The following is a 24560-nucleotide window of genomic DNA, read 5'->3' as shown; positions in this document are numbered from 1 at the left end:
AGAAACTGCACTCCGGAGAAGCTAAAGAAACTAGGAGAGGGGGTCTAAAGGAGAAAAGCATGTCGTTTTTCTTCACAAAGTCTAAAAGCTTAAAGTTTGGCTCTCGTAAAAGGAGGTTTTCTAATCTAAGAGATAAAGGAGGGGTGCTGTCTGTCGAAGATGAAGTTATTTCTCTGCTTCCAAATATGCCAGGAGGCAATGACAAAGATCTCCATGAAGAAAGGGTTTCAAAGATGTTGCTTTCCATGCATTATCATTTGGAAGAAATCACTTGTAAGGTTCTGATGAGAACCTAGAAATCTCTAGCAAGTCTTGTGTCTTACTCCCTCTGTCTTATAATATAATATAATATATTCTAAAGATTTTAGGATAAATTAAGAGAGAACGCAAATACATATACCCTTCATTTCCCAATCAGACGTTATCATCAACGTGATTAATGAAGATTAGTTTTTTTTTGCGATTCAATTAATGAAGATTAGTTGATAAATAACATGTGACAGTATAATACCTACTAAATTTGTGCTACTAGTTAGTGTAAAATTATCTCTTGTTTTCTAAAATCCTTTATATTTTGGTACAATTTTTGAATACTTGAGTGCACTATATTAGAACTTAAACTTATGATACCATGTGGAAGGAATGGAATTGAATGATTTACGTGTTGGGCCTCTCAATATATATAAAGTTTACATGACTTGAGGCTACACAGGATCATAATCTCAACTAACTCAATCCTAGTCGTGATATGCTTTAACATTGACAACATCGTGCCTACAAAACTAAAAGAAAACCTTCCTGTAAAGTTCTCTATTGCTTGGATAGCCGCTAATTAGTAATTGCACTCCACTATCTTATTCAGGTCAGCATATGAACAAGAATGGTTTATTTAGGCTCACCTACCCAACATATATAATCCCTATATCTCGTATGTTATCCCTACTTTGAGTAGTTGGTCTTTTGGAATGGAGAGCACTTTCTCCCCTTCCGTCAAGTTCTTTCTCAAGAATGTATAGACATGGTCTACGACTATCTTTTTTGCGGCAGATGAATTTGGTCCTGCTATGACATTGGCTTCGCCCATAAGGTAGACCACCCCTCGCTCCATCTCCGTGTCAATCATTTGCTTTTCCTTTTTGACCCAAAGATCCAAATCAGAGCTGATGTTCCCATCCTCATTGGGACTTGTCTGGGTATCCCCGGCTGTAGAGTTCGTCGCAAACACAGCCTCTTCCTGGATGAACATTTTTAGCCTCTCCGTGAGGAACCCTTTGAACAACACCGACTCTTCTAGCATGTCACTGTACCCATACCTCGCCACACACCGGAACATGCGGTGCTCCCTTGGGCCGACTTGCCGAAAGAGGAACCGCTCCACAGGAGCCACATGTGGGATAGGCAGGTGCTTGATCGACATGAACAGGAAGACCGAGTGCACAGAGGGTATCCTCTGCACTAGACGTGGAAATACAGGGGGAATGCCTTGAACCAGGTCTGAGTAAAGGAGGCCCACCCCGGGGATCCGCCGCACTTCATGCTTCTCAAGCAGTGCTGTCACTTCATCAGCTGGCACGATATGGTCCAGCTCATACCAGTACTTCATGACGTGGACGTAGTGCCATGTTATCATTAAGGCCATGAGGACAAGTGAGAAGCAGAATGGCAGGTACCCACCTTGGATGAACTTCGTCAGTATGGATGAGAGGTAAATCAGCTCTATGGAGCTGAACACCACATAGAAAAGCAAGATGAAGATAAACCTTTTCCTCCATACGAGTAACATCACAATAGTCGTCAAGTGGGTGGTGATTGAGAACACAGTCACAACACAGATCCCTGCACATCACCAAAATCAAATGACATAAAATGTGATTTCTATCTGTTCTGGGTGCCAAAAACAAATTTTGGATCTTCTAGTTGCTTACCATAAGCATTGCCAATTTCGGTGGTGGTTCTGAAGGTTATCGTGACTATGATGCTTGCTAATCCCATCAAAAAGTTCACTTCAGGAATGTAAACCTGGCCCGCATAGCTCTTTGAGGTATGAACCACTTGAACACTGGGGAAACAGCCAAGGGATAAAGCCTTGGAGAGGATGGCGAATGCGCCTGACAGCATAGCTTGGCTTGCAATGATAGCCGAAAGAATGGCAATAATGAAGGTTGGCCAGAACATTATCTCTGCATTAGAACATAGAGTTTATCTTGCTCATTACGCGTTCTCATTCCCATGAAGTAAAACTTTACGCCTAATTCATTATACCTGGGATTGATCTAAAGAAAGTGTCTGCGACACTTTCTGGGAATTTTCTCAGATAAGCTGTCTGCCCGATGTAACACAGTGCCACCGAGGGCAATAAGACAGTGCTAAAGCTGATCTGTAGATGAAAACAAAGCGAACATTGTAAGCTATTTCTGTTTTGCAAACTTGGAAAATGCTTCCTGTAAAATTGGATATAGAGTTGGGAGACTCAACATGGTGAAGCATAGAGCATGAGTGTGAATGTCCTCACCTGAATGGCCTTGATACTGAAATGGCTTAGGTCTGCATACATTCCTTCTGTGCCTATTGCATATGAGAGCTCATTGAGATTGTAGGCTAGAGACTACCATTGCAACTGCACTTTTTTGATGAAAAGTTTACCTGTGACACACAAGATAACACCACCCAGTGAAACCCATCCTTCCTTCCCGTTTCTTCTGAAGTAATCTACTATGTACATTGGATTGAAGGCTCGAAGAACACCGATCTCATGCACAACGAGGTTATACATTCCAATGGCAGCAATAAGAAAAAACCACACTGTGATGATCGGAGCAAAGGAATACCCAACCTTGTCTGTACCATAGCGCTGGACTGAGAAGAGCGCAAACAAAATTGGCACTGAAATCCAGACTACCTGCGCTGCACGAAAAATGATAGCAAACAATTTACATGTTGAACAAAGTGTACCAACTGATCAATGTTTGTAGAAGCTCTTTTTCACATACTTTCAGTTAAGCTTGGCACCTTCTCTCTAATCCCACTCACTGCAGAGAGCACTAGAAAAACAAGAAACACATTAGGATTTTGCATACTGAATAAATGTCCTTATGACTTTTCCATATACTGTTTCTGTTACCAGAAATTGCTGGTGTCAAGGTTCCATCCCCCATCACCATTGATGTGCCAAGGATTGTAATGGTAAAGAGGCCAATCTTTGCTGCCTTGCTAGACTCGAGCTTCTGCTTCAGCCACTGCGCCCTCCTCAGTTGCGAATTGGGTGCTTCAATGCCATAATTTGACACCATAGCATCCTCAGCCTGCTGGTTTGGTATCAGCCTTACCTTGGCATGCCGTGATATAAGTGAGTAGAGAGCAAACGTGCCACCTAGAACAACAGTATGTTGGTGTTAAATGTGAGGTACCGAATAAACATCAAGCATATGGTGACTATATCAGGTTGACAGGTTGAAATTTCCTGATTTATCAGCTTACCATCTCCATTGTCATCTGCATAAAGCACAATGAAGACGTACTTGACCATTGGTATCAGGATGAGGGTGTAGAGGATGAGGGAGAGGACGCCAAGGAGGTCATCGTGGTTCTTGATGCCATCAGGGAAGGTGCTGGATATCGCATAGAGTGGTGATGTCCCAACGTCCCCATAGATGATACCAATGCTCTGAAATGCAAGATGCAGCAACCGCGACCAGCCTCCCTGTGTTATCATAAGGTTTATTGTAGTAAAATTTTTCTGTCAGTGACAGTGCATCTTTGCAACACGTTAACCAAGTTGCCTGGGAAGCAGACCTCAGAGCCATGATGCTTGAAGCTAGAGACCTTTTCTGCATCACCATAAAGCGAGTCCTGTCGCTTGAGCTGTTTGGTCGTCTCTATTCCTGGTGGGTTCTCAACTTCTAGAGACATTTGTGTTGTCTTGATACATATGACACCTCCGGGTAATTAAGGGGTTATTGGAATGTATGAAAAATATCTGCATACATTATTTCAATTGCAATGCTTCAATAATCAGGTGAAGAATACAGTAAACCTAAGATCATCTTTAGCTAATTACAAAGAACTACATGTAGTACAAATTAACACACACAAAAGGACTTCTCAGAACACGGACTCTGCCTCTACATTTCTTAGGCAGTCTTGTTACATCATACATTTTCTGACATCCCAAGCTACACTACTTAATCTACCATCGGATGCTCCCCCCAGTTTATTTCTTCAGTTGAAAATCCAGTCACAGATTGGCATCGAAGATGTCATGTCCCTCTTGAAGCTGTTAAATAGGATTTTTTTTTGAAAGGACGACATGTTGCATATGAGGTTATTTCTGCTGCTTAGGTGGTCAATAACTTGGTATTGGGGGAGCCCATATGGAATATGGCCCAACTCCCCTTGAAGAGTCCCAATAAAATGTAGTGTAGTAGCTTATCAGTCAGAGGCTGAGGCTGAAAAGTCAAAGGTCAGAGGGCTTTGAAGAAAAGTCAAAGACCCTGATGAAAAAGTTGGAGATCGGTGCACTTTGAAGAAAAGTCAGAGGTCGCGATGAAAAAGTTAGAGGCTGAGATGCCTTGAAGAAAAGTAAGAGGTTGCGATGAAAAAGTCGGAGGCCCTGAAGATAAGTTAGAGGCCGTGATGAAAAAGTCCGAGATCAAGGTAGTACAAAGATCAGTTAGAGGCCATGATGAAACAATCAGAGGTCGAGACACTACGAATATTAGTCAGAGGCTATGATGAAAAGTCAGACATCGAGATACTACGAAGATCTGTCAGAGACTATGATGAAAAGTCGGAGGTCCAGAGACTATAAAGATTAGTCGGAGGTTGTTGTGCGACGGATAATGGGCTGAAGGCCCGTGCTCGCCAACGCCCATCAATAAAGGCGGTAGCAAAAGAAAAGGATCATAATGCTGTGAAGACATGAGCACGATGTACTGGAATACACTGGCATATACCTTAGTTGCCCTAGGGGCATTCTGTACTCGACAAGTATTGTAACTGTACCCAATAAAAGGGGGTGGGGGAATCAGTCACCACCAAGGAGAGGATGGTGTGTAATTTGAAACCCTAATCATTGCCTCAGTAATTGTGTGAACTCCATTTTTGTAGCGTGCCTTTGCTAGTCGAAGGCCTCCGCCCTAGAGTAGAGCCTTCGATTGTCAAGCTATAGCAAGCTCGCCCCTCTCTCCCACTCTCACTTGGCAAATTGTAATGAGGTTCGTCCTTCGGCCTTCGCCCTGTGACCTTGCACTTGGAATCTCATCGCGATATCTCGTCCAACGGGTCTTCGTTTGGGACCTTTGTCTTGGGATCTCTGCAAGTGACCTCCGTTAGGGGACCTTCGCCTCGCACCCTTTGTTGGGATCTCCCATTTCCCAACATTGGCGCCCACTGTGCTCGGCACGAATAATTTTTTTTGAGAGTGAAGGTTCAGTCTTTGACAATCCCTGAAGAAAGCCTCATGGAGGCCTGTTTTCTAACCTTTGTGCAGGAGGGCTCAATCACGAGACAACGCGGGAGCAAGCCTCCGCACGGTGAGATGGCGCAGGAGCCTTTGCATCAACAGCCGGCGTGGGAGCCTCTATACCAATAGCCAACGTAGGAGCCTCTGCACCGTGAGTCGGTGCGGGAGTCTCTACGTCAATAGCTGGCGCGGGAGCCTCTACATCAACAGCCATGCGGGAGCCTCCGCACCACGAAACGGCGCGAGAGCCTCTGCACCAATAGTCGACATGGGAGCCTCTGCATTAGCAGTTGACGGGGGAGCCACCGCACCAACGACCAACGCGGGAGCCTTTGCACCAACAGTAGTCGACATGGGAGCCTCCGCACTACGAGATGGCACGGGAGCCTCCGCACCAACAGCTGATATGGGAGCCTCCGCACCACGAGACAGTGCAGGAGCCTCTACACCAATATCTGGCACGGGGGCGAGACCTCCGCTCTGTAATATGGCACAGGAGCCTTTGCACCGGGAAACGATACGAGAGCCTATTGACAGCTCTGATAGTTTTGCTTTTGTACTTGACGGCGCAGGCTTTCACAAACAAGGCCGGAAGCGTGAAGGCTAGGTCTTGAACAATCAACCTTTGATAACCCAGCACACAGAAACGCATCATGAGTCAGATAAGTCAGTTCCAAGATTATCAAGTCTCTATGATAACTACAGTGGCGAAGCTAAAGAAATATGGAGTGGGGTGCGACCATATGGTTTAATATAACACTATTTGGTACCAGTACAGTGTATCAATACCTCCCACACGCTAGGCACCAGTTCTGCGGCTTTTCATATTATTTTTTCCCACTTCTGCGACACCTCCTACACTGGCTGGTTGGTCTGAAAAGTTATGGCTGAAATTACTGTTGGCTGTTTTATTGTGAGAGAAAAACACTGCTGGCTGGCGGAAAAAGTACGGCTGATAAGACAAGCGAACGAGCAAACCAATTTTATTTGCTTCGTTCGGTTCATAATATCAATTGTCAAATATCATAGAAAAATAAAAAGGCCTAACCCACTAACCCTAGAATCTGGACAAACTACCATGGAAACAAGAACCACAAAGTTGAAACCAATTTGGATGCTCATATTGATGAAAATTGAAAGAACAGAGAAATGTGAATGAAGTTGCTTATGAACTGTGATAAAGAATCGAGCATGCACATGGAGAGGGCAGCGGACGAACGGCGATAGGATCCTGGTGCCCATTCCCTAAGGCTAAACCCCTGACTAGTGTGAAGCAATGCCACGGCTGGCCGCAACCGACGGTCAGCTAGGCTAGTTCGCGTTGTCGTCGAGGGGAGAGAAGTAGTGAATTGGGCGCGTGCAAGGGGAGAGAACAGCGAAGGCTGCGGGAGGGGAGGCGTCAGCCGTCAGGTGATGCGTCAGGAGTTTGGCGTGAGTCGAAGTGACTGTCGACAATTGTGTGGGTGGTGCATAGATGACGTTAGGCTGCGTGTTGCGGAGTTGTCGGCTGCTGTGGGCTTTCAATGCTGGCTCAGCTAGCCTGTGAGTGCAGATGTTCCTAGAAGAGAGGTGCGAATATGGTAGAAGTGTATGTACTATTGCCTATTTTGTATTTTAACTTGGCTGTGGCCGCACCTAGTCAATCCTACATGGATCCGCCCATGGCTAACAACTTTGTTGCAACTATGTTGCTCAAAATGTGGCCCTGACTCCCTAGTTTGAGAAGCTAGAAGGTGCGAAGTACGGATACTCAGCCTTCAAGCTTTCGTTAGTGTAGCCGAAAGTTGGGATTTTTGTCAGAGCATCACCCTTCGATTAGTTTCATCAGCCTTCGTCAATGAAGCCAAATATTGTGGTTTTTCTTGGAGCATAAGCCTTCTATCAGTTTCATCAGCCTTCGTCAACATGCATAGCTAGAAATTGGGATTTTTCTCATAGCCTTAGCCTTCAATTGGTTTTTATTAGCCTTCGATCAGTTTAGCCAGCATCATATTGGATAATTACTTCAAGAAGGCTTCGGTATCGGACGTTTGGAAAACCTGACTTGATATTTTGATATCTTCACTAACTATCTTCAGGGCTCATGATTCTTGTCTCTTTGCAGCTGTGTTCTAATGATCTATCAGTTTAATATTTTTTTAGTGTTTTTGAAGCATGAGGGAATTGCCACTAAACCAAGAGGAAATACCCCTTGAAAAAGGTTTCAGAATCGAAGTCAAAAGTGGCTAGTAACGAAGCCACAACATTCAACCACAACTTTTTTAGCGGAAAGAGGACCCTCCGTCACCCCAAGCTGAATGCTGATGGTATGGAACGACCAGACGCAAAGCGCTTGAACTTTGTGAAGACCAGGGCAGCTCACAGACCATCAAACCTATACAATGAGTATTTCTCACCAGGGCCTTGTTTAGTTCCAAATTTTTTTGGGAAAACGCACTTTCGTTATTATTTGATAAACATTGTCCAATCATGGAGTAAATAGGCTTAAAAGATTCGTCTCGCGATTTACAGACAAACTGTGTAATTATTTTTTATTCTTATCTATATTTAATGTTCCATACATGTACCGCAAGATTCGATGTGACGGAGAATCTTGAAAAGTTTTGGTTTTTTAGGGTGAACTAAACAAGGCCCAGTTTTAAATGTCTCATCAGCTTATAATGCCTAATGATTTTACTCTTGCGATTTATTTTGTCACATTCTTGTTCTAACCTTCATCTCGCAAGGCAAATTTTAAAAGTTAACCTTCGTATACAACTTGTCACCAATGTGACCAAGAAAGTTATCGTGGTCTTTGTCACATCAAAAGCATAGTTTCAGCGGCTATATACATGCTTGGCCTTAATGGGCTAACTCAAAAAACTATCTTTTTCTTGTGTCGAATTCCTTTTTTACTAACATGTAGATCACCACCACTATAAGTATCTCTTTCCCTTCCCAAGTGAGCCCGCCCATAGAGTATATTTTATTTGTTATATGCACTTTTTTTTACAATCCCAAGATACATTAGTTTACATTACTAGAAGATAGTAGCCCCCTATTAAGTTCAACCTTCATCGCTCAATAGCTCTCGTTAGTCATTGGCCTTCGTTAGCTAGCAACCTTTATCAACGGCCTTCATTAGTCAGTGGTGTTCGTCAGTCATAGACTTCACCTATCATTAGTTCTTAGCAGCCTTCGTCAATTGTTGACGTTCTTAGCAGCCTTCGTCAATTGTTGACCTTCGTCAGTTATTGGCTTTCATTATTTGTTAGTGACCTTCACTGATCATTGATTCTCACTTCTTATTAGCCTTCGTTAGATATTGGCTTTCATCATTTGTTAGTGGCCTTTAGCTATCATTGGTTCTCATTAACCTTTGTTAGTTATTGACCTTTATCATTCATTGGCTTTAATCATCTGTCAGTGGCCTTCATCTATCATTGGTTCTCAGCAGCCTTCCTTAGTTATTAGCCTTCGTTGGTCAATAGCCTTCGCCATATTCATCTATCACTAGGTATCATTAGTCTATAGTCTTCGTCAGTCTATAGCCTTCGCCAGTTAGTGGTATTCATCTATCATTGGTTCTCAATATCCTTAGTCAGTTATTGACCTTCATCAGTCAACAGGTTTTATTGATGAACGACCTTCATCTATTTGGTCATCAGACAACAATTTTTTGTCACTTAGACTATCTCCAACAATACTTACCCAAATAGGAGACCCATTGCATGGACTAGGTTGCATTTTGGCAAAAGGGTTGCATACTTATTTTTAGTCTTTCCAACATAGAACTCAAAAGAAGACATAGAGCATGCGGCTTGAATGAATGTGCGACCGAGGACGATGTGGGCTACAACAGTTTGCGTGACCCATTGCCGGAGCATGTGACCTAGGCCTTGTTTAGTTCCGAAAAGTTTTTGGATTTTGATACTGTAGCACTTTCGTTTGTATTTGACAATTATTATCCAACTATAGATTAAGTAAGCTCAAAAGATTCTTCTTGTAAATTACAGACAAACTGTGCAATTAGTTTTTCTTTTTGTCTATATTTAGTGCTCCATGCATGTGCCGCAAAATTTAATGTGACCAGAAATCTTGAAAAGTTTTTAAATTTTGAGGTGATCTAAGGCCCTATATTTGGGTTGCAGTCATCTCCCATGCAAAATGCGTGGCTGGTATGCATACCCTATTGGAGGTTGTTTTTATTAGCTAAAGCAACACAAAGGATGCATTTTAGGTTTAGGTCTCATTGTGGGTAGGCTGATGGAGACAATCTTATTGGCCTTCGTGAGTTGGTAGCCCTTGTTATTTAGTAACCTTCGTCAGTTGACAGTCCTCGGCATCCTTCATTATTGAGCATCCTTCGTCTGTTAGCCGCCTTTGTTATTTAGCAGTCTTCATCAGTTAGCAACCTTATAGTCAGCGGCTTCCATCAAAATTCAACTTTCAACAGTTACCCAACCTTCGAATCCACAAACACTATCATGTTTTCCTCTTTTTTGCAGGTTGTACTATTCATTTTCTAGGTTTTTATAATATGCATCAACCAAATTTTATCTGAGCTAACCTTCATAGGGACTGATCCTTTTATGTTCAATGTTACAAGTCACAACTATATCCATGCAGGTTCTTGAATAGTAGGCTTCGCTAGGCATCAAAAACTACAACTCTCTCATTTGAGGGTATTATTTCTTGAGCTTATCCTTTGTTCAAGCATAACCATAATTTTTGTAGGATGCATGATATGTTTATCCCTTTAATATTTTATACAAATGCATTCACTTGTCTCATCACATACAAACATATATTGCACCACGGTAACCCAACAAAAACCTCCCCATAATAAGGCATCAGGGCCACCACTCTCAAAAGCCTCAAAGAGCTTTAGAGACACTAAAAAGCTTCAAAAAGCTTCCCCATTGGGACCTTCGCTCTTGCAAAAGCTTCAAAAGAAACTTCACCTCTTGCATATTATATGAAATGACTAACCATCTTTTGCAACAAATAGAAAGCCAATGTCTTTTTAGAGTGTCGAAAAACTTGCCTAACAAGTTGATATTCAACAAAGTTACAATGCTTAAACCTAAGTCCCTAAAAAATGCACCCTGTCAACTCAAGTGCATTTTCATGTGACTTGTATGTCATTTGGCACGCGATGTCAGCCTCTACATCAACTTTGCCTTTGCCTTCGCCAAGCTCTTTGGCATGAGGGGCTTCACTATCATCTTAGGTGACTTTACTAACATCGCCTCCACCAAAACACATTTATTTTCAGGAGGGCCTTCACCAGCATCTGAGGAGGGCCTTCGACAAAACCATGATGACTTGCCTCCGCCAAGGCATTGACACGAGGGGGCTTTGCCAACACCTTTAGCATCTACACGAACATTGCCTCCGCCAAACACCTTTTGCAGGAGGGCCTTCGCAAACATCATCAACGAACCTCTATAACTGGCCTCCACCAACACTTTGGCAAGAGGGGCTTTGACATCTTTACCCATTACAATGACTTGTGAGCCATGATCAACACCTACGACATCAAGACATATGATGATTTGCCTCTGTTGCCAAACTCGAGGGGTTACGTCAACTCCTACGGCACCAAGGTCTACTACACCTTCATTGACCGCTCTAGTTTGAGGGGCTCATCGACAACTTTAGTCTAGACATCTACTTCCACTACTACGACTATGTTGACTACACCAAGTGTGCTTGAGGACTCGGTCAGGAGCGCCAGCTAATATAAGAGGGGTAGGGGAGTGCACCAAAGGACTAGCCACTTTGGAGCATGAAGGCTTTCTTGACACTCGTGAGTGAAGATTTGAAGACCCTAGAGACAAAGACCTCCACGCCAAGAAGGCCTCAGAGATGAAGACCCCCACACAAAAAGGACCCAGAGATGAAGACCTCCACACCAAGGAGACCCAAAGACTATGACCTTCGCACCAAGAAGACCCAAAGACAAATAGCTCCTCACCAAGAAGACCCGGTGATGAAGACCTCCACGCCAAGAAGACCAAGAGACAAAGGCTCATGCATCAAGAAGGCCTTGGAGTCACACTTGCATACCGAGAAGATACTAGAGGCAAAGGCCTCAGGAACAAAGGCCTATGCATCAAGAAGGTCCTAGAGATGAAGACCTAAGTACTGAGTGAAGATGATGAACCATGTTACAAAAGCAGGACTAGTGAAAAAACCCATACTAGACTCCAACTACTAGTACCTGATTAGAAGGAGTTGAGGGCCAAAGTTGAAGAAATCTAGAAGATCAAGGCACCTAGAGCTAAAAGCCTTAGGAATTAGAGCATGTATAGGTCAGAGTCATGCGCGTGCACTTTTTTCCCACAGGGTTTTTGAGATAGAGGTTTTAGTAAGGCGCGCACGTACAAATTGCGAAGGGTGATCATCACAACTGAGGTTTGAGTTGTATTGTTCCTCTTCTTGTATGAACATCTACTAGGTCATGTAGTACTGACCATAACCTAGTAGCGAAGGGGCTATTGTTGGGGGAGCCCATATCAAATATGGGCCAACTCTCCTTTGAAGACTCCTAATATAATTTAGTGTAGTAGTTGAGACCAGTCAAAGACTGAGGCTAAAAAGTCAAAGGTCGGAGGGCTTTGAAGAAAAGTCGGAGGCCATGATGAAGACATTGGAAGTCAGAGCACTTTGAAGAAAAGTTAGAGGTCATGATGAAAAAGTCAGAGGCTGAGACGCCTTGAAGAGAAGTTAAAGGCTATGATCAAAAAGTGAGGCCAAGATGCCCTGAAGATAAGTTAGAGGTTGAGATGGAAAAATTAGAGGTCGAGGCACTATGAAGATTAGTTAGAGGCTATGATGAAATTAAAAGTTAGAGATCAAGGTCCTACAAAGATTAGTCAGAGGCCACAATAAAAAAGTTAGAGGTCAAGATACTACGAAGATTAGTCAGAGGTTGTGATGAAAAGTCAGAGATCGAGGCACTACAAAGATTAGTTAGAGGCTATGATGAAAAGTTGGAGGTTGAAAGCCCTAGTTTGGTTTTGGATAATTGATGAAACCCTAGTACTAACCTCTATGCTAAGTGTGTGTAGACTTAATGAGGTTGGTACATGCCAAGTGATGGAGCAAGTGATGATCATGGTGATGAAGGTGATGACCACAAGATGATCAAGTGCTCAACTTGGAAAAGAAGAAAGAGAAAAACAAAACCCTATGGAGATCAAGGCAAAGGTATTGCTTAGGGTTTTGGTTTTGGTGATCAAGACACTATAGAGGGTGTGGTCACATTTAGGATAGATAGCCGTACTATAAAGAGGGGAATTCTTTGGCTAAACGGTTATCAAGTGCCACTAGGTGTCATTGTTCATGGGCATGCATTTAGAACCTAGTAAGCTAACTTAACTCCTTCAAAGAAAATGATTGTGAAAATGCTAACACACGTGCACTTGTTGGTACACACTTTGTGGTGTTGGCACACTTTGAGAAGGGAGTTGAAGTTTGAAGGGTAGAGAGAGGATGGGTTCCTCTCTCCCTCCCGCCGAACCTGGTTCGGCGGGATTCGGCGCTTTTCGAGAAAATGAAGTGCATATTTTCTATTGCGCCGGTGGGAAATTTTTTGGAGAAGTCGTGGGAGTGTTTCTCGCTGAGAAAACACTCACCGGACGCTGGCTTCTGGAGCACCGGACGCTGCGTCTGAGCGTCCGGTGCAAACAGTGCCTGGCCCAGCTAGGGTAAGGCACCGGACGATAGGCACCGGACACTGGCTTGAGCGTCCGGTGGTTAGCGTCCGGTGTGCGGGCGTTTTGCGACCCTCTCTGCGCATGGGTCCGGTGAGCACCGGACGCTGAGGGTGCGTCCGGTGGCTTGCGTCCGGTGACCCCGCGAGTTTGCGGAACTCTCTGCGCATGAGTCCGGTGTGCACCGGACGCGTCTGGTGCTAACTTGCTCAGTGTCCGGTGCTCTGCAGGTTACCGTTAGACTCTGACACGCGGCTGACGTTGGAGCACCGGACGCTGGTGTTGAGCGTCCGGTGCCCCTTTAAGAGCGTCCGGTGACCCCGTATTTCGCCCAGTGAAAGAGCCAACGGCTCTATTTGTTTGAGGGGCTATAAATACGTGTTTGGCCGGCTTGGGGCTTACTCTCTTGGCATTCTTGACTACTAGACATCCTTGTGAGCCTAAGCAAACTCCTCCCACTCATCTCCTTCATAGAATAAACATCTTTGTGAGATTGGGAGTGATTCCAAGTGCTTTTGCTTGAGTGATTGCATCTAGTGGCACTTGGGGATCGTTCTAGCTGCGGTTTTCTTGCTACTCTTGGTGGTTGCCGCCATCTAGACGGCTTGGAGCAGCGGAGGAGGATTGGCACGAGTTGGTGATTGTTCGTGGCCATCTCCCGGTGATTGTGAGAGGTTTGTGCCTACCTCGGCGGAGTGCCAAAGGCAACATTAGTGGATTGCTCGTGTCATTGAGTTACCTCACTTGTGGGTAGGTTCTTGTGGTGTTCTAGTGAGGACGAGGTTCGTGCAACACCTCTTAGCCACCGAACCACCAAGTGTTGTTCGACACAACGGGGACGTAGCGTGCCAGCAAGCACGTGAACCTCGGGAGAAAAATTGTGTGTCTCCATTGTGATTGTTCATTGGATTTCTCCCGGTGATTGGACTTCATATTATTGATTGGTTCATCCCCTCTACGCGGCGGTATAAAGATCAAACTATCTCTTTTTACATTCCCGCAAACTAGAGTAGCTTACTTACTTGTATAGAAACTTTTAGGTAGCTTTCTAGTGAAAGTAGTGACATAGCTCTTGTGTGCCTAGTGATTATATCAACTAGAATTGTTGGATAGGTGGCTTGCAAACACCCCATTAGAGCTAGAGCAAAAAGCTTCGCTTTGTTATTAACTAACCTCTTGCTCTAGTGAGTTTGTAGATTTTTTAAATAGGCTATTCACCCCCCTCTAGCCATATTAGGACTTTTCAAGTGGTATCAGAGCCGTGGTCACCGTTTGTGAAGGCTTAACAACCTTGGTGCTCAAATTATGGCTCAAATAGTGTTCAACCATGTTGGGGGCAAACCACCGTTCTTTGATGGCACAAGCTCTTTTGACTATTGGAAGAGAAAGATGAAAATGTATCTTGGATCAATAAATGATAGAGTGTGGGAAGTCACCAAAAATGACTTTGTGATTCTTGATCCGGCTAACCCCACCGACAATGAGAGAGCAAACAAGCAATGCAATACTATGGCTCTCAACACAATATACAATGGCATTGATTCAAAGGTATTTGAACAAGTCAAAGATCTTGAGAAGGCTAGTGAAGTGTGGACAAGGCTTGAAGAAACATATGAGGGCACTACAACGGTAAAAAGTGCCAAGTTGTATATGCTCAAGGACAAGCTTTCAAACTTTAAGATGAAGGATGATGAGTCCATACCGGAGATGTTCTATAGGCTCCAAGTCATCATAAATGATCTCAAGGGCCTTGGTGAGAAAGTGAAGGATGAGGACTTCATTCACAAGTTCTTGATGTGCTTGCCCAAGAGGTTCAAGACATTGAGAACAATCATCTTTAGAGGTGGATTGACCGGTGTATCTCCCAATGAGGTACTTGGAGATGTCATGACCGAAGATCAATACAATGACAATGATGATGATGAGGTCATGAAGAAGGATGATGATGACAAGAAGAACAAGAGTGTAGCATTCAAAGCTAGCTCTTCATCCAAGAGCAAGAACAAGGGCAAAGCCAAGAACGAAGAATCAAGCGATGAGGAGTGCTCCAATGATGATAGTGATGATGAAGCACTAGCACTCTTCGTCCGCAAGTTTGGCAAGATGATGAAGAAGAAGGGCTATCACACAAGAAAGAGAAGGGACAACTCCAAGAACAAGGAATATGTGAGGCTATGCTACAAGTGCAAGAGTCCCGATCATATTGTGGCGGATTGTCCATACAATAGTGATCATGATGAGCATGAGAAGAAGAACAAGAAGGAGAAGAAAGAAAAGAAAGAAAAGAAGATGGTCTTCAAGAAGAAGAAGAAGGGTGGATCCTATGTTGTGACATGGGATAGTGATGCTTCTTCGAATGATGATTCTAGTGATGATGACAAGGCATCCAAGAAGAAGGCGCTTGCAAGCATTGCTATCAACAACAAGCCATCACTCTTCGACACTCCTTCATGCTTCATGGCCAAGGGCCACAAGGTACAATATGATGAGAGTGAAAGTGAAAGTGAACATGAACATGATAGTGATAGTGATGATGAAAATGAATTCACTAATGAACAACTCATGGACATGTTAGAACAAGCCGATTCTCTCATTCAATCTAAAAACAAGAAGTGCAAAGAATTGGCCAAGAAGTTAAAAGCTCTTGAGCAATCCTTTGATGAGCTCAATGCTAATCATGAGAGGCTAGTGGAAGCCCATGAGAAGCTTGGCAAGGCTCACACCAAGCTTGAGAAAGCTCACTCCTTGTTGTTAGAAGAGAACAAGGAAAAGGTTGTTGTATCATGTGATGTGGGCACAACATGTGACTTAATTAAAGAATCACCCAACCCACCTATTGTTGTTGCCACTAACTCTTCATGTAGGTCTTCATCCACCACCATCAACTCTACCTCTACTTCTAGTGTTAGTGTCACTTGTGATACCTCACTAAAGGTTGAGAATGAGACTCTCAAGAGAGAGGTGGATGAGCTCACTCACGCCCTAGGCAAAGCCTATGGTTGTGAGGCCCGCTTGCTAAAGTGCTTGGGTAGCCAAAGGTTTTCTCTCAACAAAGAGGGATTAGGCTACACCCCCAAGAAGGGCAAGAAAGCCTTTGCAACTCACAAGCCTAGCTTTGTGAAGAGCAATGGTCGGTATTGCAACAAATGCAAGCAAGTTGGGCACCTAGAGCATAATTGCAACAAAATTAACAAGAACAAGAAAAATGCTAATGTGTCTTACATTCCTTTTGATTCTTGTTATGTGCTTACCAAGGGTGAGAAGGGTGTGCATGCTAAGTTTATTGGTACACCAATTGTGGGTCCAAAGAAGAAGGCCATTTGGGTACCAAAGAGTTTAGTCACTAACCTCCAAGGACCCAAACAAGTATGGGTACCTAAGAAACATTGATTTGTTTTGTAGGTAAACTATAAAGCCGAAGGAAGGCATTGGGTGCTTGATAGTGGGTGCACACAACACATGACCGGTGATTCAAGAATGTTCAATTCAATCAATCCAAATGATGACAATGGTGTTGATAGTATCACATTTGGTGACAATGGCAAAGGCAAGGTCAAAGGACTTGGTAAAATTGCTATATCCAATGACTTGAGCATTTCCAATGTGCTACTAGTAGAGAGCTTGAACTTCAACTTGCTATCCGTAGCTCAACTTTGTGATCTTGGTTTCAAATGCATATTTGGAGTTGATGATGTAGAGATCATAAGTGTAGATGGCTCTAACTCGATATTCAAAGGCTTTAGATATGAGAATCTATACTTGGTTGATTTCAATGCTAGTGAAGCTCAATTGTCAACATGCTTGCTCACTAAATCTAGCATGGGTTGGTTATGGCATAGAAGGCTTGGTCATGTTGGAATGAAACAATTGAACAAGTTAGTCAAACATGATCTTGTTAGAGGCTTGAAAGATGTCACATTTGAGAAAGACAAGCTTTGTAGTGCATGTCAAGCCAGAAAACAAGTAGGCAACACTCATCCATAGAAGAGCATCATGAGCACATGCAAGGCATTTGAGTTGTTGCACATGGACTTATTTGGACCAACCACATACACAAGCATTGGTGGAAATAAATATGGATTTGTGATAGTGGATGATTTCACAAGATACACATGGGTATTCTTTCTTAGTGACAAGAGTGATGCTTTTGCAACCTTCAAATCATTTGTCAAGAGAATACACAATGAGTTTGAAACAACCATCAAGAAAGTGAGAAGTGACAATGGAAGTGAATTCAAGAATACAAGAGTTGATGAGCTTTGTGATGATTTTGGCATTAGGCATCAATTCTCGGCCAAGTACACTCCACAATCAAATGGTCTTGTTGAGAGGAAGAATAGAACCTTGATTGACATGGCAAGATCAATGTTGAGTGAATACAATGTGAGTCATTCCTTTTGGGCCGAAGCAATCAACACGGCTTGCTACTATAGCAACCGACTCTATTGTCACCCAATGATGGAGAAGACACCATATGAGCTCTTGAATGGTAGAAAGCCCAATATTGCATACTTTCGGGTTTTTGGTTGCAAATGCTACATATTGAAGAAAGGCACTAGATTGAGTAAATTTGAAAAGAAATGTGATGAAGGATTCTTGCTTGGTTACTCCACTACTAGCAAAGCTTATAGAGTTTGGAATTTGGCTAGTGGTGCTCTTGAGGAGGTGCATGATGTTGAGTTTGATGAAACTAATGGCTCTCAAGAGGAAGATGAGAATCTAGGTGATGTGAGAGGCACTCAATTGGCCGATGCAATGAAAAATATGGATATTGGTGATTTGATGCCTAGAGAGGTGATTGATGTTGAAGATGACAAAGATCAAGTGCTTCCTACCTCTAATGTGCAAGCTAGTTGTTCTCATGATCAAAATCAAGCTAGTACAAGTGGTACTCAAGTGCAAGATCAACAAGCTAGTACATCATCTCATGATCAACCAAGTGCAAGCAATCAAGTGCAAATACTCCAACCAACAAACATTGCAAGAGATCATCCATTGGATCATATCATTGGTGATATTCAAAGAGGAGTGCAAACTAGATCAAGATTAGCATCATTTTGTGAGCATTTCTCCTTTGTGTCTCACATTGAGCCAAAGAAGATTGATGAAGCATTGAGAGATGTTGATTGGGTCAATGCTATGCATGAAGAGCTTAACAATTTCAAGAGAAATCAAGTATGGGAGTTAGTTGAGAGACCTAGTGATCATAATGTCATTGGTACTAGATGGGTCTTTCGCAACAAGCAAGATCAAGATGGGATAGTTGTAAGGAACAAAGCAAGATTGGTAGCACAAGGCTATACTCAAGTTGAAGGTCTTGACTTTGGTGAAACATATGCCCCGGTTGCAAGATTGTAAGCAATTAGGATCTTGTTGGCCTATGCTTGTGCTCATAACATCAAGCTATACCAAATGGATGTCAAAAGTGCATTTCTCAATGGCTATATCAATGAAGAAGTATATGTTGAGCAACCTCTCGGTTTTGAAGATGACAAGAAACCCAACCATGTTTACAAGCTAAGAAAGGCATTGTATGGTTTGAAGCAAGCACCTAGAGCATGGTATGAGAGATTGAGAGATTTCTTACTCTCTAAAGGTTTCAAGATGGGCAAGGTTGATACCACTCTCTTCACCAAGAAGATTGGCAAAGACTTGTTTGTGTTGCAAATATATGTTGATGATATCATATTTGGATCAACCAACCAAGAATTTTGTGAGGAGTTTGGAAACATGATGGCTAATGAGTTTGAGATGTCAATGATTGGAGAACTTAGCTACTTCCTTGGTCTTCAAATCAAGCAATTGAAGAATGACACCTTTGTGAGTCAAGGCAAGTACATAAAAGACATGCTCAAGAAGTTTGGCATGGATGATGCAAAATCAATTAGCACTCCAATGGGAACAAATGGAAGCCTAGATAGTGATACAAGTGGAAATATGGTGGATCAAAAGTTGTATCGGTCTATGATTGGAAGCCTACTCTATGTGACCGCATCAAGACCGGATGTCATGTTTAGTGTATGCATGTGTGCAAGATTCCAAGCCTCACCAAGAGAAAGTCATTTGAAGGCAACAAAGAGAATATTGAGGTACTTGAAGCATACACAAAATGTTGGTTTGTGGTATCCCAAAGGTGCAAAGTTTGAACTTGTTGGATATTCCGATTCGGACTATGCGGGATGCAAAGTTGAGAGAAGAAGCACATCGGGCACATGTCAACTATTGGGTAGATCACTTGTCTCATGGTCATCCAAGAAGCAAAATAGTGTTGCACTATCAACCGCCGAAGCGGAGTACATTGCGGCCGGTAGTTGTTGTGCACAAATTCTATGGTTGAAGGCAACATTGAAAGATTTTGGAATCAATTTCAAAGAAGTGCCATTGCTATGTGACAATGAAAGTGCCGTGAAGCTCACCAACAATCCGGTTCAACACTCAAGAACAAAGCACATAGATGTCCACCATCACTTCATAAGAGATCACCAACAAAAAGGGGACATTTGCATTGAGAGTATAGGCACCGATGATCAACTTGCCGACATATTCACCAAGCCACTTGATGAGAAGAGGTTTTGCAAGCTAAGGAATGAATTGAACATACTTGACTTCTCAAATATGTGTTGATGCACCCCATTATATGACATGCCTCTCCTTCGAGCAAAGCAAGGTAAAATTGATTGACATGTCATCCATCTTTGCTAAGGACTCGGTTAGTGCATTCAGTCATTCCTTACATGTCTTAGGATCATTCATGAAAATCAAATGAATTTGATGCTTGTATGGTACCACTATTGCTTTTATGATTGACTTGATCTAGTGGTAGCATATGACATGTTTTTGGGCTTGCAATCCTAGTGTTTGATCTAGAATATGAGCTATAAGTGTTTAACTCAACATGGTACAAGATAACCCTTATTTGGAGGTGTGAAGAAGCTTGTTCTTGGATCAAACCGAGTTAAATATCTTAGGCAAGTAATCTAGATTGGACCAATTTGGGAAAATGATCTCACTTCATATGGTTTCACACTAACCTATCTAAAATTTGAGCTCACCTTTTGTGGTCATTGATGACAAAGGGGGAGAGAAATTACCAAAGATTTAAGATAGGGGAGTAACATGATAAAAGAAGGGGATCAATTAAAATTTTGAAGCACACAAGTAGGGGGAGCAAGCTCATAAACTTGTATGTTGCATTTGAATGTGCATAACATATGGTTGCTTGCATTTGCATTAGTTTTAGAAGCTTTCTCTCCAATGCCTTGCTTGTGTGGTGTATGCCACTTATAGGTTTGATTGATGAAATGAAGAACTAGCATGCATAGGTAGTGTAACTAGACCTTTATTTGTTTCACAAGTGGTACTAGAACCTTGTTTTTAATGTTGATCTCACGGGGTGTTCTAGTTTTGTGAATGTCTAGTTACTAATGGTGCTAAGGATGCTATACATTGGCAACTCCGATTGGTATCACGCTTCAAAGGTCCATTCTTTACACCTTAGCATCATTTGGTAGAAATTGACTCCTATATTTCCTATTCAAGCATATGTGCAAGCTTTCAAATCCAAACTCTTAGCACATATGTAGGGGGAGCAATTGCTACCAATTTGGGTTTATGAAACTTGTCCATAACCTTTGCACATGGTAAAATGCTTGGGCAAGCAACATGAATCCAAGAAAATTTTATTGAAAATCTTTGTAAAAAGGGTTGTCATCAATTACCAAAAAGGAGGAGATTGAAAGCCCTAGTTTGGTTTTGGATAATTGATGAAACCCTAGTACTAACCTCTATGCTAAGTGTGTGTAGACTTAATGAGGTTGGTACATGCCAAGTGATGGAGCAAGTGATGATCATGGTGATGAAGGTGATGACCACAAGATTATCAAGTGCTCAACTTGGAAAAGAAGAAAGAGAAAAACAAAACCCTATGGAGATCAAGGCAAAGGTATTGCTTAGGGTTTTGGTTTTGGTGATCAAGACACTATAGAGGGTGTGGTCACATTTAGGATAGATAGCCGTACTATAAAGAGGGGAATTCTTTGGCTAAACGGTTATCAAGTGCCACTAGGTGTCATTGTTCATGGGCATGCATTTAGAACCTAGTAAGCTAACTTAACTCCTTCAAAGAAAATGATTGTGAAAATGCTAACACACGTGCACTTGTTGGTACACACTTTGTGGTGTTGGCACACTTTGAGAAGGGAGTTGAAGTTTGAAGGGTAGAGAGAGGATGGGTTCCTCTCTCCCTCCCGCCGAACCTGGTTCGGCGGGATTCGGCGCTTTTCGAGAAAATGAAGTGCATATTTTCTATTGCGCCGGTGGGAAATTTTTTGGAGAAGTCGTGGGAGTGTTTCTCGCTGAGAAAACACTCACCGGACGCTGGCTTCTGGAGCACCGGACGCTGCGTCTGAGCGTCCGGTGCAAACAGTGCCTGGCCCAGATAGGGTAAGGCACCGGACGATAGGCATCGGACACTGGCTTGAGCGTCCGGTGGTTAGCGTCCGGTGTGCGGGCGTTTTGCGACCCTCTCTGCGCATGGGTCCGGTGAGCACCGGACGCTGAGGGTGCGTCCGGTGGCTTGCGTCCGGTGACCCCGCGAGTTTGCGGAACTCTCTGCGCATGAGTCCGGTGTGCACCGGACGCGTCCGGTGCTAACTTGCTCAGTGTCCGGTGCTCTGCAGGTTACCGTTAGACTCTGACACGCGGCTGACGTTGGAGCACCGGACGCTGGTGTTGAGCGTCCGGTGCCCCTTTAAGAGCGTCCGGTGACCCCGTATTTCGCCCAGTGAAAGAGCCAACGGCTCTATTTGTTTGAGGGGCTATAAATACGTGTTTGGCCGGCTTAGGGCTTACTCTCTTGGCATTCTTGACTACTAGACATCCTTGTGAGCCTAAGCAAACTCCTCCCACTCACCTCCTTCATAGATTAAACATCTTTGTGAGATTGGGAGTGATTCCAAGTGCTTTTGCTTGAGTGATTGCATCTAGTGGCACTTGGGGATCGTTCTAGCTGCGGTTTTCTTGCTACTCTTGGTGGTTGCTGCCACCTAGACGGCTTGGAGCAGCGGAGGAGGATTGGCACGAGTTGGTGATTGTTCGTGGCCATCTCCCGGTGATTGTGAGAGGTTTGTGCCTACCTCGGCGGAGTGCCAAAGGCAACATTAGTGGATTTCTCGTGTCATTGAGTTACCTCACTTGTGGGTAGGTTCTTGTGGTGTCCTAGTGAGGACGAGGTTCGTGCAACACCTCTTAGCCACCGAACCACCAAGTGTTGGTCGACACAACGGGGACGTAGCGTGCCGGCAAGCACGTGAACCTCGGGAGAAAAATTGTGTGTCTCCATTGTGATTGTTCATTGGATTTCTCCCGGTGATTGGACTTCATATTATTGATTGGTTCATCCCCTCTACGCGGCGGTATAAAGATCAAACTATCTCTTTTTACATTCCCGCAAACTAGAGTAGCTTACTTACTTGTATAGAAACTTTTAGGTAGCTTTCTAGTGAAAGTAGTGACATAGCTCTTGTGTGCCTAGTGATTATATCAACTAGAATTGTTGGATAGGTGGCTTGCAAACACCCCATTAGAGCTAGAGCAAAAAGCTTCGCTTTGTTATTAACTAACCTCTTGCTCTAGTGAGTTTGTAGATTTTTTAAATAGGCTATTCACCCCCCCTCTAGCCATATTAGGACCTTTCAGAGGTCCAAAGACTATGGAGATCAGTGCGAGGTTGAGGTGCGACGGATAATGGGCTGAAGGCCCGTGCTCAACATGGCCCATCAATGCGGTAGAAAAAGAAAAGGACCATAATGAATATACCGAAATATGCCTTAGTCGCCCTAGGGACATTTCTGTACTCGACAAATATTGTAATTGTACCCTATAAAGGGGGAAATCAGTCACCCCTGGGAGAGGATGGTGTGTAATTTGAAAACCTAATTATTGCCTCAGTAATTGTGGGAACTCTATTTTTGTACTAGTACCTCCGCCCCAATGCGAAGCCTTCAACCCCTAGCGTCAAGCTGTAGCAAGCTTGCTCCTCTCTCCCACTCTCACAGCAAACCCTAATGAGTTATGTCCTCGGGCCTTCGCCCTGTGACCTTCCACCTGGAACCTCCATCGGGATACCTCATCCAACTGGTCTTCGTTTGGGACCTTTGTCCTAGGATCTCCGCAAGAGACTTCCGTTAGGGGACCTTTGCCTCTCACTCTCTAGTGGGATCGCTATTTCCCAACACTTGTTTCTAGCCTTGGAGTTCAACGGTGATGTTGATTGCTCCAGGTCTAGTTAAGCTAGGCATGTGGTGGTGGTTTTGGATGCAGGATGGTGATTCAAAAGATTCAACGTGGTTGCTGCTCCGTTGGAGTTGCACTGCATGTTTGGATGCACAGCTGACATGTATGATGAGAGTGGCTGAGGTGGAGTCGGAGCTGCTACACTGATGGAGCGATGGAGGTTGGCAATAAAGTCGCAAAGTGGGTCTCTCATGCTATGTCAATGGTGGTCCTGGGTTTTGATTAGAGGTATTGGTTGTGGTCCGCACAGGAAGTCAAAACTGCTGGGTCAGTGGTGCAAAAACCAATAGGTGGACTTTGTCATTTGGTGCTTGCTCTGCTTGAGTTGTTTGGGTTCGTCCAACAGTCTTACACTCTTGTTGTTCAATTGTTTTCACTGGTTTGCCTCAGGTTAGCGCGTGTAGCTGTAAGATTTCAGTTCTGGTTTTCCCTTACAAAAAGAGTTAGCTTTACTCTTCTATGGTAAACTTTAGGAGCTCCATGATTCAAAGGTCCTTTGAAACAAAATGTTTTAAAGAAATGACTAAATATATTCGTATTAGTGTCGAAGCTCTCTCTATATATCGTGTTTCACATGGTGTCCTTAAAATCATTGAAACTGAACATTTGACATTCACCAGCCAATTTTTTCATCCATTGTTGCCCAAAATCATGGTGATAAAGCGACTAGTCTAAACATCTCAAACCCTCAACTGGTAAGCAATTCAATTAACCGCTAAACAAAGAGGAGAAGAGGATCACAAACCCTGTTCAGATATCCGGGAGTCGTCAAAGCTTCAGGAGCCGAACTAGGAGCAGCAAATGCCGGGGTAGGCAAGAACAGGTCCCACGGGCCATGGCGATGAGAGGGGAAGTAGTCCGCGTCGATCGTCTCGTCGGTAGGGGGGGCGACAGGGGGCAGAGAGAGGAAAGCAAGCGGCGGACATGGGTGTTCCGTACTAATAGGTCCGGTGGCCGCGCCGCGACGCGCGGAGCTGGGGTTGGAGGCATGGCCGAGCGCCCGCGAACCATGGGAGACAGAGGGAAGGGGTGGTGCCTTGCTCGGTGGCCGGAACAGTGGAGCAGACCGTTTGGCGACTAGCTGACTGCAGGGGTGTTTGGTTCCC

The 24560-nt window shown here is 43.7% G+C and overlaps 1 protein-coding gene across 1 annotated transcript; it reads right to left on the bottom strand.

Annotated features, from left to right (window-relative positions):
- LOC8072055 (potassium transporter 19) lies at positions 628 to 24560 on the bottom strand. The gene is made up of 10 exons (XM_002446334.2): positions 24200 to 24560; positions 3793 to 3976; positions 3478 to 3700; positions 3122 to 3370; positions 2991 to 3041; positions 2644 to 2904; positions 2513 to 2565; positions 2263 to 2377; positions 1926 to 2180; positions 628 to 1836 (listed from the first exon to the last, which is right to left on the bottom strand). Exons 2-10 carry the CDS (start codon positions 3907 to 3909, stop codon positions 920 to 922), a joined length of 2241 nt encoding a protein of 746 aa, XP_002446379.1. The 5' UTR covers positions 3910 to 3976; positions 24200 to 24560; the 3' UTR covers positions 628 to 919.

This window comes from Sorghum bicolor, chromosome 6, assembly GCF_000003195.3.
Source record: "Sorghum bicolor cultivar BTx623 chromosome 6, Sorghum_bicolor_NCBIv3, whole genome shotgun sequence".
Lineage (NCBI taxonomy): Eukaryota > Viridiplantae > Streptophyta > Magnoliopsida > Poales > Poaceae > Sorghum > Sorghum bicolor.
The sequence above is the reverse complement of the archived record's forward strand: the minus strand, read 5'-3'. Positions and strand labels throughout refer to the sequence as shown.